This window comes from Paralichthys olivaceus, chromosome 2, assembly GCF_024713975.1.
Source record: "Paralichthys olivaceus isolate ysfri-2021 chromosome 2, ASM2471397v2, whole genome shotgun sequence".
Classification (NCBI taxonomy): domain Eukaryota; kingdom Metazoa; phylum Chordata; class Actinopteri; order Pleuronectiformes; family Paralichthyidae; genus Paralichthys; species Paralichthys olivaceus.
In genome coordinates this window covers 27,088,899-27,102,008 of record NC_091094.1, presented here as the reverse complement: position 1 = coordinate 27,102,008, position 13,110 = coordinate 27,088,899, and the positions used below count along the sequence as shown (strand labels likewise).

At 42.6% G+C, this 13,110-nt stretch overlaps 1 protein-coding gene across 5 annotated transcripts in view; it reads left to right on the top strand.

Annotated features, from left to right (window-relative positions):
- The window catches only part of setd5 (SET domain containing 5), a 29,686-nt gene that overhangs the window by 1,035 nt on the left and 15,541 nt on the right, over window positions 1–13,110 (top strand). For 4 of the 5 annotated variants that reach the window (XM_020086474.2, XM_020086475.2, XM_020086473.2 and 1 more), the window contains exon 2: window positions 11,685–11,950. In XM_020086474.2, the coding sequence (XP_019942033.2) occupies window positions 11,880–11,950 (71 nt within the window). In that variant the 5' untranslated portion in view covers window positions 11,685–11,879. Of the gene's footprint in view, window positions 1–9,904; window positions 10,832–10,957; window positions 11,067–11,684; window positions 11,951–13,110 lie in introns of those variants that run through there. The other variant, XM_069513723.1, reaches the window with a different exon arrangement.

Below are 13,110 nucleotides of genomic sequence, written 5' to 3'. Positions count from 1 at the left end.
AATTAATAAATCTTGGTTTCAGTAAGTTTCGATAATGTGTTTCCGCATAGGCTTAACATAAACTAACATGACATAGCCAAAACAAGGTCAGCACTTTGTAGGGGCTTAATTCGTGTATGTTGCATCGCTATTGTGATGCAACATTGAAAAGTATTAGACCCGGAGCCCGTCTCCTGGTCTCGGAAGTTTCAAACCACGTAGGCTAATATCCGATCTTGATGTGTTCGAACTAAAACAAGTAGCAGCATTGTGATTTGGGCAGCAGTGTGTTGGGTGTTGCACGTCTTTCCACGAAACTGTCAAATGTTACGAAGGTTATCAACTGCCCGGGTTTGATCATTACTGTTGACTCATGTTAGCTAAGCAACCAGCTGCTGTGTTGTTGGACGTTAGCAGACGAGCCACAGGCAACACATGCTAAACTAGCCTGTTAGCTAACTTTTTGGATGTTTTCCAGTCGATTGTGTCCTTATTTCGAACCGGTTCGTCGCAGCACACACACCGTGGACCTCTCTTAGTGCATGCCTCCTGAAAACTTGTGTGTAACACCGTCTCTTTATTGCCGTGGATAGTTTAATTTTACACTGATAATGGTGTCCTGTGGTGTTTGGCTACATCATGTTAATGCATCCGTCTTTGGCAACATTCCGAACTTTGCTCGGGCGTGTGAATCGAGCTGAAAGCTCTTCTGTGTTTTCTCTATTTGTGCTTGTTATTTGTTTCTGCATGTGAGCCAGATCTGCTGGCTAGTGACTTGCTGTTCTTCACCTCCCCCACCTACCAACCCCCAGCCTCGGTGGCGGTGGAGAGAAATGGGTGGTATTTTGAAGGGGAGCTCTTGTTTCCTTTTTTAGCCTCCATTTTTATTTCTACGTGTGAGCAAGTGCGAGGAGCGTTGTTGATCCGGAATGTAGCAATCACAAGTTTCGACCAAGTTAGACACACAGTATCTGCTGAGTGTTGGAACACAGTTGTGTTGTTTGATCATTCTGACCTGTTCTTGATCGTGAGAAAATGCTACGTGGTCACCTACAGCTCAGTTGAGCTGATTTCAGGGATCAAAAACCTGATTTCCGGATGACTTGTCATTTTCTTGTTTGGTTGATGATGTTATTACATAATGTAACACAGCATAAGAACCCAGTTCCAACGCTGAAGAGCGATAATTGCAAAGGGCTTAGTGATTAAAACGCTTTTGAGGTGTTTTTAAAAAAAAAAACATTTTGCCTTTTTTGGGGCCCGTGTTATCCGAGCACAATGGCCGCCCTAACCGTCGCCCAAGTAGCCGAGCTCCAGGCAGCTGCTCTGCGGAGACTGAAGCTGCGCGGCACCCGGAGTGTGGACAACGCTAGGGCAGAGAAAAGAGACGCGGTTTTGTTCCGTTCGACTTGGCCCGGTAACATAATGTGCCCCCGCGTGTGTGACCACCTCTCTGCAGTTGAGTTAATGGCTGACGTGGTGTAGATGCAGCTGGTCATGCTTCAGTCATATTTGTCTTCCTACATGATCAAACACGTTTTATTGGATAGATTAAACTAAATACATGAAATATAAGTCCAACAAAATTCTGGTCTGAGGCTGAATGTTGTATTCCAACCAGATTTACATACATCTATTGAGTTTGCAAAATGTATGTGCCTCGTTTCTTAGACATAGTCAATCCAGCTTTAAGAGGACAAAGATTACAGGTGTTCCGCCATAACAAGTATTTGGATTGATCCTAAAGCCGATTGGAACCTAGACTGCAGTGAGCTGAGCCTCGTTTCCCCTGGTTGTGACTGACATTCTCTGAATGTGTTTCACATCTTTTAATAGACTGTGTGGGCTGCAGCTTGCAAACCTGGCCACTCAGAACCATTGGAAACATGAGCCCCTCCAGCACTCCCCTTGACCTGACCCTTCTTGTTATCTTGAACAAACATTGTGTGCACTAACAGAGAAAAATGTCTGCAGCTAAGAAAGAAATGCAAGAAGTATTTGGAGCACAGGCAAGCACACAATGGTGCACCTTCTTAACTCAACGTGCCACCCTGGGAAAGCCACCGTTTGGCTGCTTGTTGCTGCTTTGTCGTGTACTGGCCAGCCATGTTGTTTTTGTAGGCCTCACTCAACAGCTTCAGATTATGTTTTGGAGTGAAATGCATGTGTAAGCAATTTTTAATTCAAACCTTTGGTAAAAGAGGACTGTGTGTGTGTGTGTGTGTGTGTGTGCGCGCGCAAGATGTAGACCCTTCTTTCCCACTCTGGGCCTCTGAAACTTTGGAGATCTGAGGAATGTGCAGACATGCAAGGTTAGCCTGGCCCAGTTTTCTGTTTACTAAGGAAATATCGGTCTTTCATTCACATTCACGAAGTGCAAACCAGAAAATGTAACTGTTTGCTGAGATTGCCTTCAAAACATGTTCCAAATGGTTGACCACTGTTCTATTGAGTCTGCATTAGGGCTGAGTGACATCCAAAGCAATTTTACTGGGTTTATTTCGACAAATATTATATTAAGTATCATGATTTAATTTGTGTTTTCTCAAAAAAAACCTGTATTTTGTACAACAAAGCATTTTCCCTCACACATGATTTGTAAGCCAGGGCATTTTTGTTGCACCATAATGTCTCATTTATACGGGAATGTTGTGTTACATTTTACCTTTTTCAGAGATGTTCTTCATCAGTTTGGATATCCCACTTGTCCATGCAGCAGTTTTGATAGCAGTTTGATTAATTGTGCAGCTCCTGTCTGGATCTCTGTTGCCTACTGAATTTTAACCTAGGTTTGTGTGTGTGCTTGTACAAGAGGGAGTGAAGTTGGATGTTGGCCCATTTCCAGAAGAAGACAGGATTCTGTTTCAGCGCCGATGCTTGGAGGGGAGCAGGGGGGAGCTGCTGTGAGGAATAGAAATAGGAAGGAGAAAGCCCTGTCCTTTTAGCTTTTCATTTGTATGCTGATGACGCTCTAACATTACGAGCAGGGCAGGTGTAGCTATTGATATGTTAATAAGGTTTCATGTGTGTGTTGTGCCAAACCAGTGTTGTGGGTCTACACCTGTATGGAAGCGGAAAGATTAAATTCACATCGGTGAGAAGCGGTCCTGGACATATTTCAGAATTGATATTAACCTATTATAGTTTATTCTCTTTAATTATCAGCATAGGGAAAGTATTTTAAATAAAGAAGATTGTTTTCTTTATTATTCTGTTGTACAAGAGACTGATTTGGGATGCCCTTCCTTTTAAATGTCGGGAATAGACATAGCAGCATATCTCCTTCTACCTTCCCCTCTCTGTATAGCTGCTCATCTGCAGCTGCTGTGTTGTGTGCCTACTGTCTTGCACAATGGGGTTAAAAACAAGTCGCTCTGACGCCTGCTTCATTGGTGTATTCCTATTGGTGCAGGAGCTCAGGAGTTCCTCCAATGGGGCGCAACAATTTCTTGACTCTGGGGGAGTGGTGTTGCAGAGGGCTGTGCTGGGTAATTCTGTTTTGTGCCGAGAAGCAATGCTTCTTGGGAGAATAATGGAGGAGGAGGAGGAGGAGGAGCAGGAGGTGGCTGGGGAAAAAAACAAGGCCAAAAGGGGGTGAGGCAGGCAATCTACGTAATCATCTCTCTCTCTCTCTCTCTCTCTCTCTCTCTCTCTCTCTCTCTCCCTCACACTCTCCTGTTCTTGTTTCAATGCACCCTTATGTTTTGTCCTTCATTTCCTTCTCTTCTCTCACCGTCATACTGCCAGTCCCAGTAGCTTGTGATATTTGGCACAGCTCACCAATATCCTGAGTTTCGGTGTCTGCACCTTTGGAACTGCAGGTAGCCATTTTAGGCTCCACCACATAACCCCCTCTCTCCTTTTTTTCTCTCGGTCCTGCCTCTCTATCTCTTTCTTTCATGAAACTAAGTAGGAGAATAAAGGAGACTAAATGAGGTGAAACCCAAGATTGCAGAATCTACATGCATGTTTGCCCTGAGGGTGTTGTCAGGTAGTGAAAGAGAGCAAATAAAGAGCAGCACAGAAGAAAAACAACCCCAACAGAGCGTTTGCACCAAAGTCAATTCACCTCGACACCAACCAACAGCTGCCCTCTTTTGTAATGCGCAACAGCAGTGCTAGAAACAAAAGGGGAAATGAATATCTGGTGCCAGGTTCTTCCTGTTCATAAGCACCTTGCTTTGTCACCTTGAGCAAATGGTTCCTTGTGGGAAGAGGTGGGAGCTGTGTTGTCTTTTAAGTAAACAGGCTTTTTATCTGTGGCCTTTCACTTCTGCTTTTAAAATGGGTTTGGTCTTAAAATAGAGCACTGCCTCTGAGCCTCTTGAATGTGTTTCTACTCAAGGATCTGTACTTGTTTACTCAACCCCCCCCCCCCCCCCCCCCACACCTCACATACATCTTCACAATTTTAGACTTTGCGGATTAATTTCATAGACTTCAAAGAGTCCGGGATGATGAGTCAAAGCCCTATAGCAAAATGGCTGCCAGGTCTCTGTATTCTTTATTCTTTTGAGTGAAACCTAACAATCTTACATTGGCAAGTCCTAAATATGTGTTATGCTGCAAATTGTGTTGCAAGGTGAAGCCAGGGCAAGCTGTTGTGTTGGCCAAAAGAGGAAATTGAAATATCATGTAAATGTGTTCGTCATGCAGCAACATCACGCGCTGAGAGACCGAGGGTGTTTCTGGTTTATGTTATGCCGGAGAATGAGCTTATCTAACAACAGGATCCCTTTTTTTGGGACTCAGGCCTTTGGAAAACATCTCTCCCCACATTTGGTACCAGCCATGGCTCACTTGGAATTCTGCCATTGTGAGGACAAAGTGTTCTCCTCTCTAAAGCTGTTTAAATGTAACATGTTAATCAGAATCATGTGTACAGCAGTGGCACTTTTGAGTTTGCTTTTGACTCCAGTACCTCTGATTTTGAGTTTCCTTTTAACATTGCACCAGTCTTGGTTTGGTATTAAAAAAGTGTGAAATCAGTCCACTCAAGGAGCTTGGTGTCAGGTTGGCCATGGGTAAAATGGTAACTGGAGCAGGTCAGAAAGAGGTAGTCAAGCCCAAACAGTCACCTGTATTTTGCTTAGACCTTCCGAGGTTACTGAGTCTCAAACAGACAGTGGCTGGCCTGTTTACCGTGAAACAGATGATTGATTTTGTGTCATGCTGGCCCTGCTGTCAACTGCTCTCCCTCTCTCCCCCACTCCTCTTATAGCACTCACTTGGCCTTTGTTCTCCATTGTGCGTCTCTCATCCCGGTCTGGTCCGGGTCCATTCAGGCAGCTGGACATTGTTGTGTTAATGGTGGGCCATGCTGCGCTCCCAGAACGCTCAACCACTCGGCTTGACTACAGCCACATCACTGTTGGGATTAAAACTTTACCCACTAACGATATAACTCTGCCATAGGCTCTTTGAAATATAGTATATATTTATAACTGCCAAACCAAATGTTTGCATCATTGCCTCATGTCATTTGTTTAGCCCCTCGTCTCCACCCTGTTTAGGCTAAGCTTTGTTGTTTATATTTGTGTGCAGTTGGCCGGTGCCTCAGTCTGATCACATCTTGCTCCAGGAGTGTTTTCAACTGGGTCTACAGCAGCCATATCTGTTTCAGAGAGGTTTTATATTTTGTAAGTGTCACTGAGAGATGGCTCGTCCCAAGCGGCTGAACGTTGCATGTGTGGCTTTTATTTGTCTGGCCCAGAGAGTTTTAGGAAGACAACAACATAATTTGGATTAGATAGTGATGGATGCACTGTCGTAACAGCACAGTGTGTTTTCTCTGTGTGGGGCTTTCACTTAGCTACTCAGTTGTTCCTCCCCTTATTTTTTTGTCGCCTTTACTGTGATCAACTGTTATATCAACATGAATCCATGGGGAATCATATTATGATGTGTATCTACTGAATGTAGATATTCAAACACATGTTCTTTTTGATAAATATATTATCATACTGCAGTCTGGTTCCAGTCTTATTTTTTCCATTTGTGACATATGAAGTAAGCTAGAAGACAGTGGTCAAATATTGAGTACAAATTATTTTTGTTATCCTCGTGATATTGTAAATGTGTTTGGGTGAGTGTGAAATAAGATCTACGATGAACTTTGCTTTCTCCCTGGCCAGATATCGCATTTGTCTTAAAGCCAGACCCTATTGATTCTCTGATACCTCATCTTCAGTATCCTCCCGTTGTAGCTCAGAGAGTGCAGCTCGACCTGCACAGTGCTGGGGAAGAGAAGATATATTCATATCCTGCCTTGTACAGCAAGCATGTGTGCGGGGGCAGACTGAGGGGGCTGGTGTAATCTCACTGGACTGGATGTGTTGTGGAGGTTTGGCGTAGCACAGGTGGACACCGAGTGTGGACATGCTGATCAAACCCAAATTGTGTATTTGTGTTCATGTCATGAGTTCTAGCAGTCACCTTGAAGCTTTATGAATAAAAGACATCTTGAGATGGCTAATTTGTCAGCTAGTCACTTGCTCATTTATTGTTATATTAAAGAGGGTGTGAGATGTCTTTCGTTACTTAAAGTGGAAACTATTAAGTTATGAGTTCATACTCTAATTAACAAGACAACCGTTATTTGTTTCAGCAGTGTTTCTTTTGGTTGATTAGAGCTGGTCATATACTCTGTTGTTCAAGGCTACATCTCAAATGACTAATAACAGGATATTAAGTGAATTCACACATTCAGTTGTGCAGTCACCCAACCCAAAGCTGTCGTTAGTATTTTTGTATATTGTGTTTAACATGGTTCTGCTCCCATATTGAAACTGTACATGTATTCATTGTTCCCTTGGAATCCTATTCTTCTCAGGAGGGAATCACATTTCAAACATGATTTTAACCATGCAACACAAAGGCTAGTTCTAAACTGTAAACAGAATGGTATGTTAACAGAGTTTTGGAAGCTGCAGTGGGAAAGTAAATACACCCAAAATGTAATAAACTTGTGCCTTATCAACCATTTGCTCCATCCATTTATTAATTATGTGCATTAACGGTTTGCTGTTACCTGCACTTACGTATTCATTTGATATAGAATATGATCAGATCTTCAACTAAATCACAGTTTAGTCAGCATTGTTGAGTCATGGCTGCTTCCTTTTTTCTGGGAAAGGGTCACATAATAGCAGTGCGACAAATCAGGGCAGGATACATTGTGACTGATATGACCAATCAGGAAGTGAACATAGGTGACTTAGTCACCTTTAACAAATGTCTCAGTTTCTAACCCTGTAGACTAAAACACAACACCAGAGATTTCAATCTAAACCAGGTCCTGCAGAATTTCCACAAGTCTCTGTTCTAGGGGCTTGAAGACTCCAGAGTTGTGTGGATACCAGGACAAAATATAGCCAAAGTGTTCTAAAAACTAAAACATAAGTGTGGATATAGCCAAACTAATAGAGTTAAATATTTACCATTCCACAGACAGTCTATAAATGGACACAAATTTGGTTGTGTTAGTACTATTCCTGCAAGCTGACTTGCAGCTGTTTTGACTCCAACAGATTTACCAGTGTGGAAACAATAAAATCCTAGAGTTAATGGCTTGAAGGTATATATTGGACGTGGTTAACATCTGTGTTCATGGTTACGTGATGTCCATGGTAGGAGACCACGGAGGAAGCTGCTGCTTTCCAAATCACTTTGCACCTAAAGTTTTCCAAATAGCAACTTGACTCTCCACAGTGCTATGGGGAAATGGTTCAGCAAAATGACAGATTTAAACAGGGAGCTGCATAACAACATGAAAAAATCATCCCAAAGGTGAAGTAGGGTGATAAAGAATGTCTATAACTCAAATTTTACAAGGTCCTGTGACAGTGAGTTTCTAGACCCCCCTAGATGGATGATCAAGTGTAAAAATCATGACTGCTGAACATGCTGGCTTTAACCTGTGGTGGTGGTGGCTGTATTCATCTGCTTACTAGTGGTGAAAATGAGTAATTGAGCTTTAAAAGAGTATTTAATGGCCCTGCTTTCAGTCTCACCCATTCTAATTATTAATTATTATACTAAGCTAAGCTAACTGGTTGCTGGCTGTAGCTTCATATTTAACAGCCAAATGTGAAAGCGATATCAATTATTTAATTGAATCCTTGGGGGGAGGGGCAAGTATAGTGTTGAATGTTTCCGTTAAGGTGAACGTAGGATAGGGGAGTGTGTAGACAAAATACAAGGTGCCCTATCTAATGTCCAGATTCCCACTTAAGTCATTGAGTCTGTGATGGAAGTCACTGAATGACAAGCTGCCATAGACGCTTTTCTTGTGGTCATTTCTTTACTTTGAACCTAAAGTGAATGTGATTGAGTTAAGTTCACACTACATGACTTTCAAAGTCGTCAGATTGCTGTGCAGTTCACACAACTATCTTGTGATTTGGAATCCTGCAAGTCATCAATTTGGACTCCTCTCCCGCTCCAGGACACTGAAGTGACATTACTGTTTGCTTGAAACTCATTCCTGTCTAATACTGTCTGTATTTGTGGAGTTGATGTGTTTCTGTAAAATAAATCCTCTCTGAAGTTCACTTTTAAGCACACTCCATCAAAGCTAGGTTAAAAAATACCACACACTTTCGCTCCGCTCTATTTAACTATTTACAATGAAAAAAATATATTCAGCCATGAAAATTTGCTGATGAATAACATGTGACTGACCAAACCTGTTTCACAGCCTAACATTTCTGAGGTCCCTCATTTTCAAAATATAATATATACAAGTAAATGTTTCTCTCTTGATATCTCCACCCTTACCACCCCAATAGTATGTTCATCTCAGAGAAGCTTATTAATGCCATGGTGAAAGAGCCTGGCAGTAGTTTTGTGTTTATTTTTGTTGTTCACGTGTTTTTTTCATGTTGCCTGAATTGCATCCACTATGATTCAGTGTTGGAAAGATAATGCAATATTGAGTTCATGTGGCAGGCTATACTGTCTATAGGCAGTCTACATGTGCATGACGTGTCTATTTTTGTTCCCTACAAAACCTTGCTGTGCTGAGCCCTGTTCAGACGTGGCTTTTTGAGTGTTCATGTCTTTGAACTGCTGAGCACATGCTCTCGTGGTTGGATTTGTTTCTTCCCCCACGCTATGAAATGTGATTACTATATTACCTCAGGGACATATTAAGATATTGAAGTAGAATCAAGTAGCTTATTTTAAGGTGGCACAATACACGTTCACCAGTGCTTAAAATCATCAGAACACAAAATGTGTATATAAAAATAAACAGAATGGAGAGCGGAGTAATTCGAGAGATGACAAGAGAGAGGGGTCTCTTTTGCTGTTCATTTTGTCTGCATGTCCCTCCCCCTTTGGACTTGTCCCCAAAATGGCCTCTGTTCTAGTGGAAGTGAAAAGACTTTGTTGAGCCTGCTGGTAATTTGAGTCGGTATTCATGGCCAGAGGAACGAACAAGGAAGGGCGGGAGGTGGTGGGGGAGGAGGAGGAGGTAAAGAAAGGCTTTCCTTCTTTGTATGGAATTTACCTCCCTAGTTCACCGTCTGGCTCTTTTGGAAGAGGCCCAATAGTGACTCGCTTTGTGTGTTAGGTAGGAGCGAGGTGGCTATTTCTGTGAGGCAGCAATCGTCTGCAGGGAAAATAAACAGTTAGTGGTTTTTGAAAAGGCTCTGGATGGGGCACTATGGGATCCAGTCCATGTAATCATGTCTAAATATGTTACAAGCCTATGTTAACCTTAAGACTTTTACCCTTTAACCCCATACTCTCTATGCCCTCATCTGTGAGTTTCTGTTCTTATTGAGGCCATTTGAGTTGTAGCAGAATGTTCTGCTCTTATAACCAAAAGCTACGTGACATTTCTGGTTGCTACCTATCTGTGTGTATCCAGCTGGATGGCACTGACATTCTCTGTTTGACAGTGAGCACGGTTGAACTGACCTTGACATTATTGGAAGTCCCCTGCCTGGCTGTGGTTGCCTTGGTGCTGCAGAGTGAGGGCAGCAGTTGCTGTAAATAGGGGACGTCTACAGAAATGGCATGCATCCTGTTGCTGTCAATTTAGATTGCTGTCTATTTGAAATGTAGCCAGTTTAGTTTAAACAGTTTGAATATTAGGATTCAGATTTGATTGTACAAGTGAGGCTTAGCTTTTATGGACTTGTATTAAGGTGAATCTGATCAGACTGGTGTTTGTGAAGTAGGATATTTGCATGTGTTTGCTAGGGTGATGACCTTGCTGCTGGCCAAATCCTCTCCCAAGTGTGTGAATGGAGTGCAGGAGGGCCCGTTCCTCTTTCTGCAGCCTTGTGGCTGCTGTTTCTCTCTGTCTGCCTGAGTGGCTGAGTGAAGGCAGAGCAGAGGAGTGTGGGTCAGTGTTCCAGCATTAGGTGGTCACATGACAAGAGGGCTGGGCCTCATGTTGGATGACTCACCCCTCCTGGTGTCTGGGAGGAAAGCGCCTCCTGCTGGTTGTATATGATGGTGCATCCAATGGGAGTGAAAGCAGAGCTGTAAAGACCCTGGTTGTTTTTCCTCTTTTTGAATAGCCTCCCCTCCCCTCCGTTCTGGAAGCCTCTGTGGATGAGAGACAGGCCTAACGTTTAGTGTTCATATTGAGTTATCACTTTCGTTGCAGGGAAATCAAAGCTCTGCTGCTTCCCACATTGTCAACATGAGTCAGCACATTGCCACCCTCCTTTGGTGTGCAAGGGTAGTTTCCTTGTGGTGTTAGGGCGATGTGGTCATTGTCAGTGTCAATGACCTTTGCTACAGGAGCCCTGTGGATATGTGACCATGTGCTTCCGTTCCAGTTGTATTCCAACAGACTCTCATTTTCTGTTACAGTAGAGAACTCAGTCAGTTACCAGTAAGTAACTGCGTCGTTTCTAACTGATAACTTTCTGATGGAGGGTTTTGGGTAAAAATTATATTGTTTATGGACGTAGTTAAATATTTGCTTGATGATGACGTTGGTGATCATTGATTTGCACAGCTGTTTTAATGACAACGCAGTGCTGCAGTATTCGTCATAAAGAAAACAGAGTTAGACTGGAACCAGCGCTACAGCCAGACATTCAGCTTTGGGCCAACAGAAGAGGATAGTGAGTAGTTTTCTAATCATGGCGGACATTTTGACATGTCCTTGCATTTAAGGAACAGGTATAGCATTTCTATTAACTGCACTGAATGTACTGACCCTTACTGGCGCTACACTCTTCCTACCATGACCAGTTAAATTTAGATATGCTGCAGTTTCTAAAACATTGTTTGACCAATCACACTATTTTGTGATGGGTCAGCTGTGTTGAATGAATGTTGGAAATGTCACACCCCTTACCCAGAGGCTTCATGATGACCTGTAAACGTTATCAGCTGTAACAATATCATATGTCCTGCCCTAAGTATTCGTCAGGCAGGTTATATGTTAATTTAATGTAAACGCTTTAAAAAGCCAGGACTCTCTTTGCTGCAGGCTATGGCCTTTGTAACTTAGCGGAGCTATTTCATGTCAAAATAAAGCTTTGACCCTCAAAAGGGGAAAAAAAACAAATCATAATATGAACACTTTATAGCACCATATGCCTAATTTATTACAGTTTCCCCTTTGTGAAATACTGGTAGGGGAGATCAAGCAGCGATCTATCAAGTGGTTTGTTTTTGTCCATGCTGCGTATGTGTGTAGAATTCATGGTCTCTCCCTCCTTCACCTCTCTCCTCAGGTCCCCCATGACCGTGAGCCGTGGGCTGCGGCTCAGTGGCGCCCCACCTCTGGAGTGGTCTGCTGCTATAGCTGGGACCTTGTGATTCCTCTCCCCACCTCTCCAACTCCCCCTGTCCCATCCTGTCCCTCCCCTCCCCATCCCGCCCTTCCTCCCCCTCTTCCCCCCCTCCCACGCGCCGCTGTGCTGGACGTCATGAGCATAGTAATTGCGCTGGGAGTCACCACACCTGAAACGTCTTACTCAGATATGGCTGCTGGATCCGAGTAAGTACTCATTACCTGCAAGGTGGGACTCTAGACTTGAAGAAAGATTCAGTTTATTTACAACACAAGTTGCCTTTGCCCAATAAGTTCTACCTTTTACAAAAGTTTACATGCTGACGTCTGTGGTTGCAGTAAGATTCCTAAAATGAAGCATGTGTTACAGGTTGTAAACTAGACGGGCTTTCCCAGAGCTGCTATGTCTGCACTGATTAATATATTCAATATGTGCGACAGTGTTAAAATGTTTAAAGGAATAGTTCACAGAAAAATAAAAATTTGACACTTGGTTGAAATGTCTTGAAAAAGCTGGTAGACAGACATTGAGTTAGGTTACTTAAAGTAGTTTTATAAATAATTTTGTTGAATGAGTGATGGACTTTTCTAGTGGGTTAATTTTCTAGTGGGTCAATGGAGAAGCTTAAGTCCACTAAACACTTTTGGGGTAAACAGCTTTGCAGCAAAATTCTATACAATTAAAATTGAAACTGGTAACCATATCTCCAAATAATAAAAAACAACAGAAAAAAACAAACTGCCGCTATACTGTTCCTGTGGTGTCATCCAAGTGTCCATAAGCCCTGACATTCAAATTTGACTTGAAACTGCGTAATTTACACCATGTTTTTAGCCTAAATGACCTCTGATATCCTCTTCTGGAGCCACGCACACACCACACACACTACACACAAGCTTTCACCCGAGTGGCGTACGCAGTAGCATCGCTAGTCCCGGTAGCATGGCTGCAGTTACTGCTGAGTATCACTGATGTCGTCAAGTGCCCCTTGGGAAAGCGCATAGAGGTGCGAGCCTCTGCAGTGCGCGTGCACAAACTCACAGACATTTAGTTACTAACCCAATCATCTGAGCATTTACCTTTGATCTAAAGATTTTTTTTGTTATAATATTCACCAACAGTGTTATAACAGAGTTGTAATTAGGTGGATGGAAAACAACATTGTCATAATCAAGAGACCAAAATCAGCAATGGCTGAAAAAATGGAAGTCAATTTAGCACATTTTGCTTTCCTGTGTAATTACAGGTTTGATTTCAGTAACCTGGAAGTCTCACAGATTCCCAGTTAATCAAAAAAGCTTAAGTAGTAATTCCCTGTAGTATTAGTATGATCCTATCAATATACCGTTAATACAGTAAAATAACT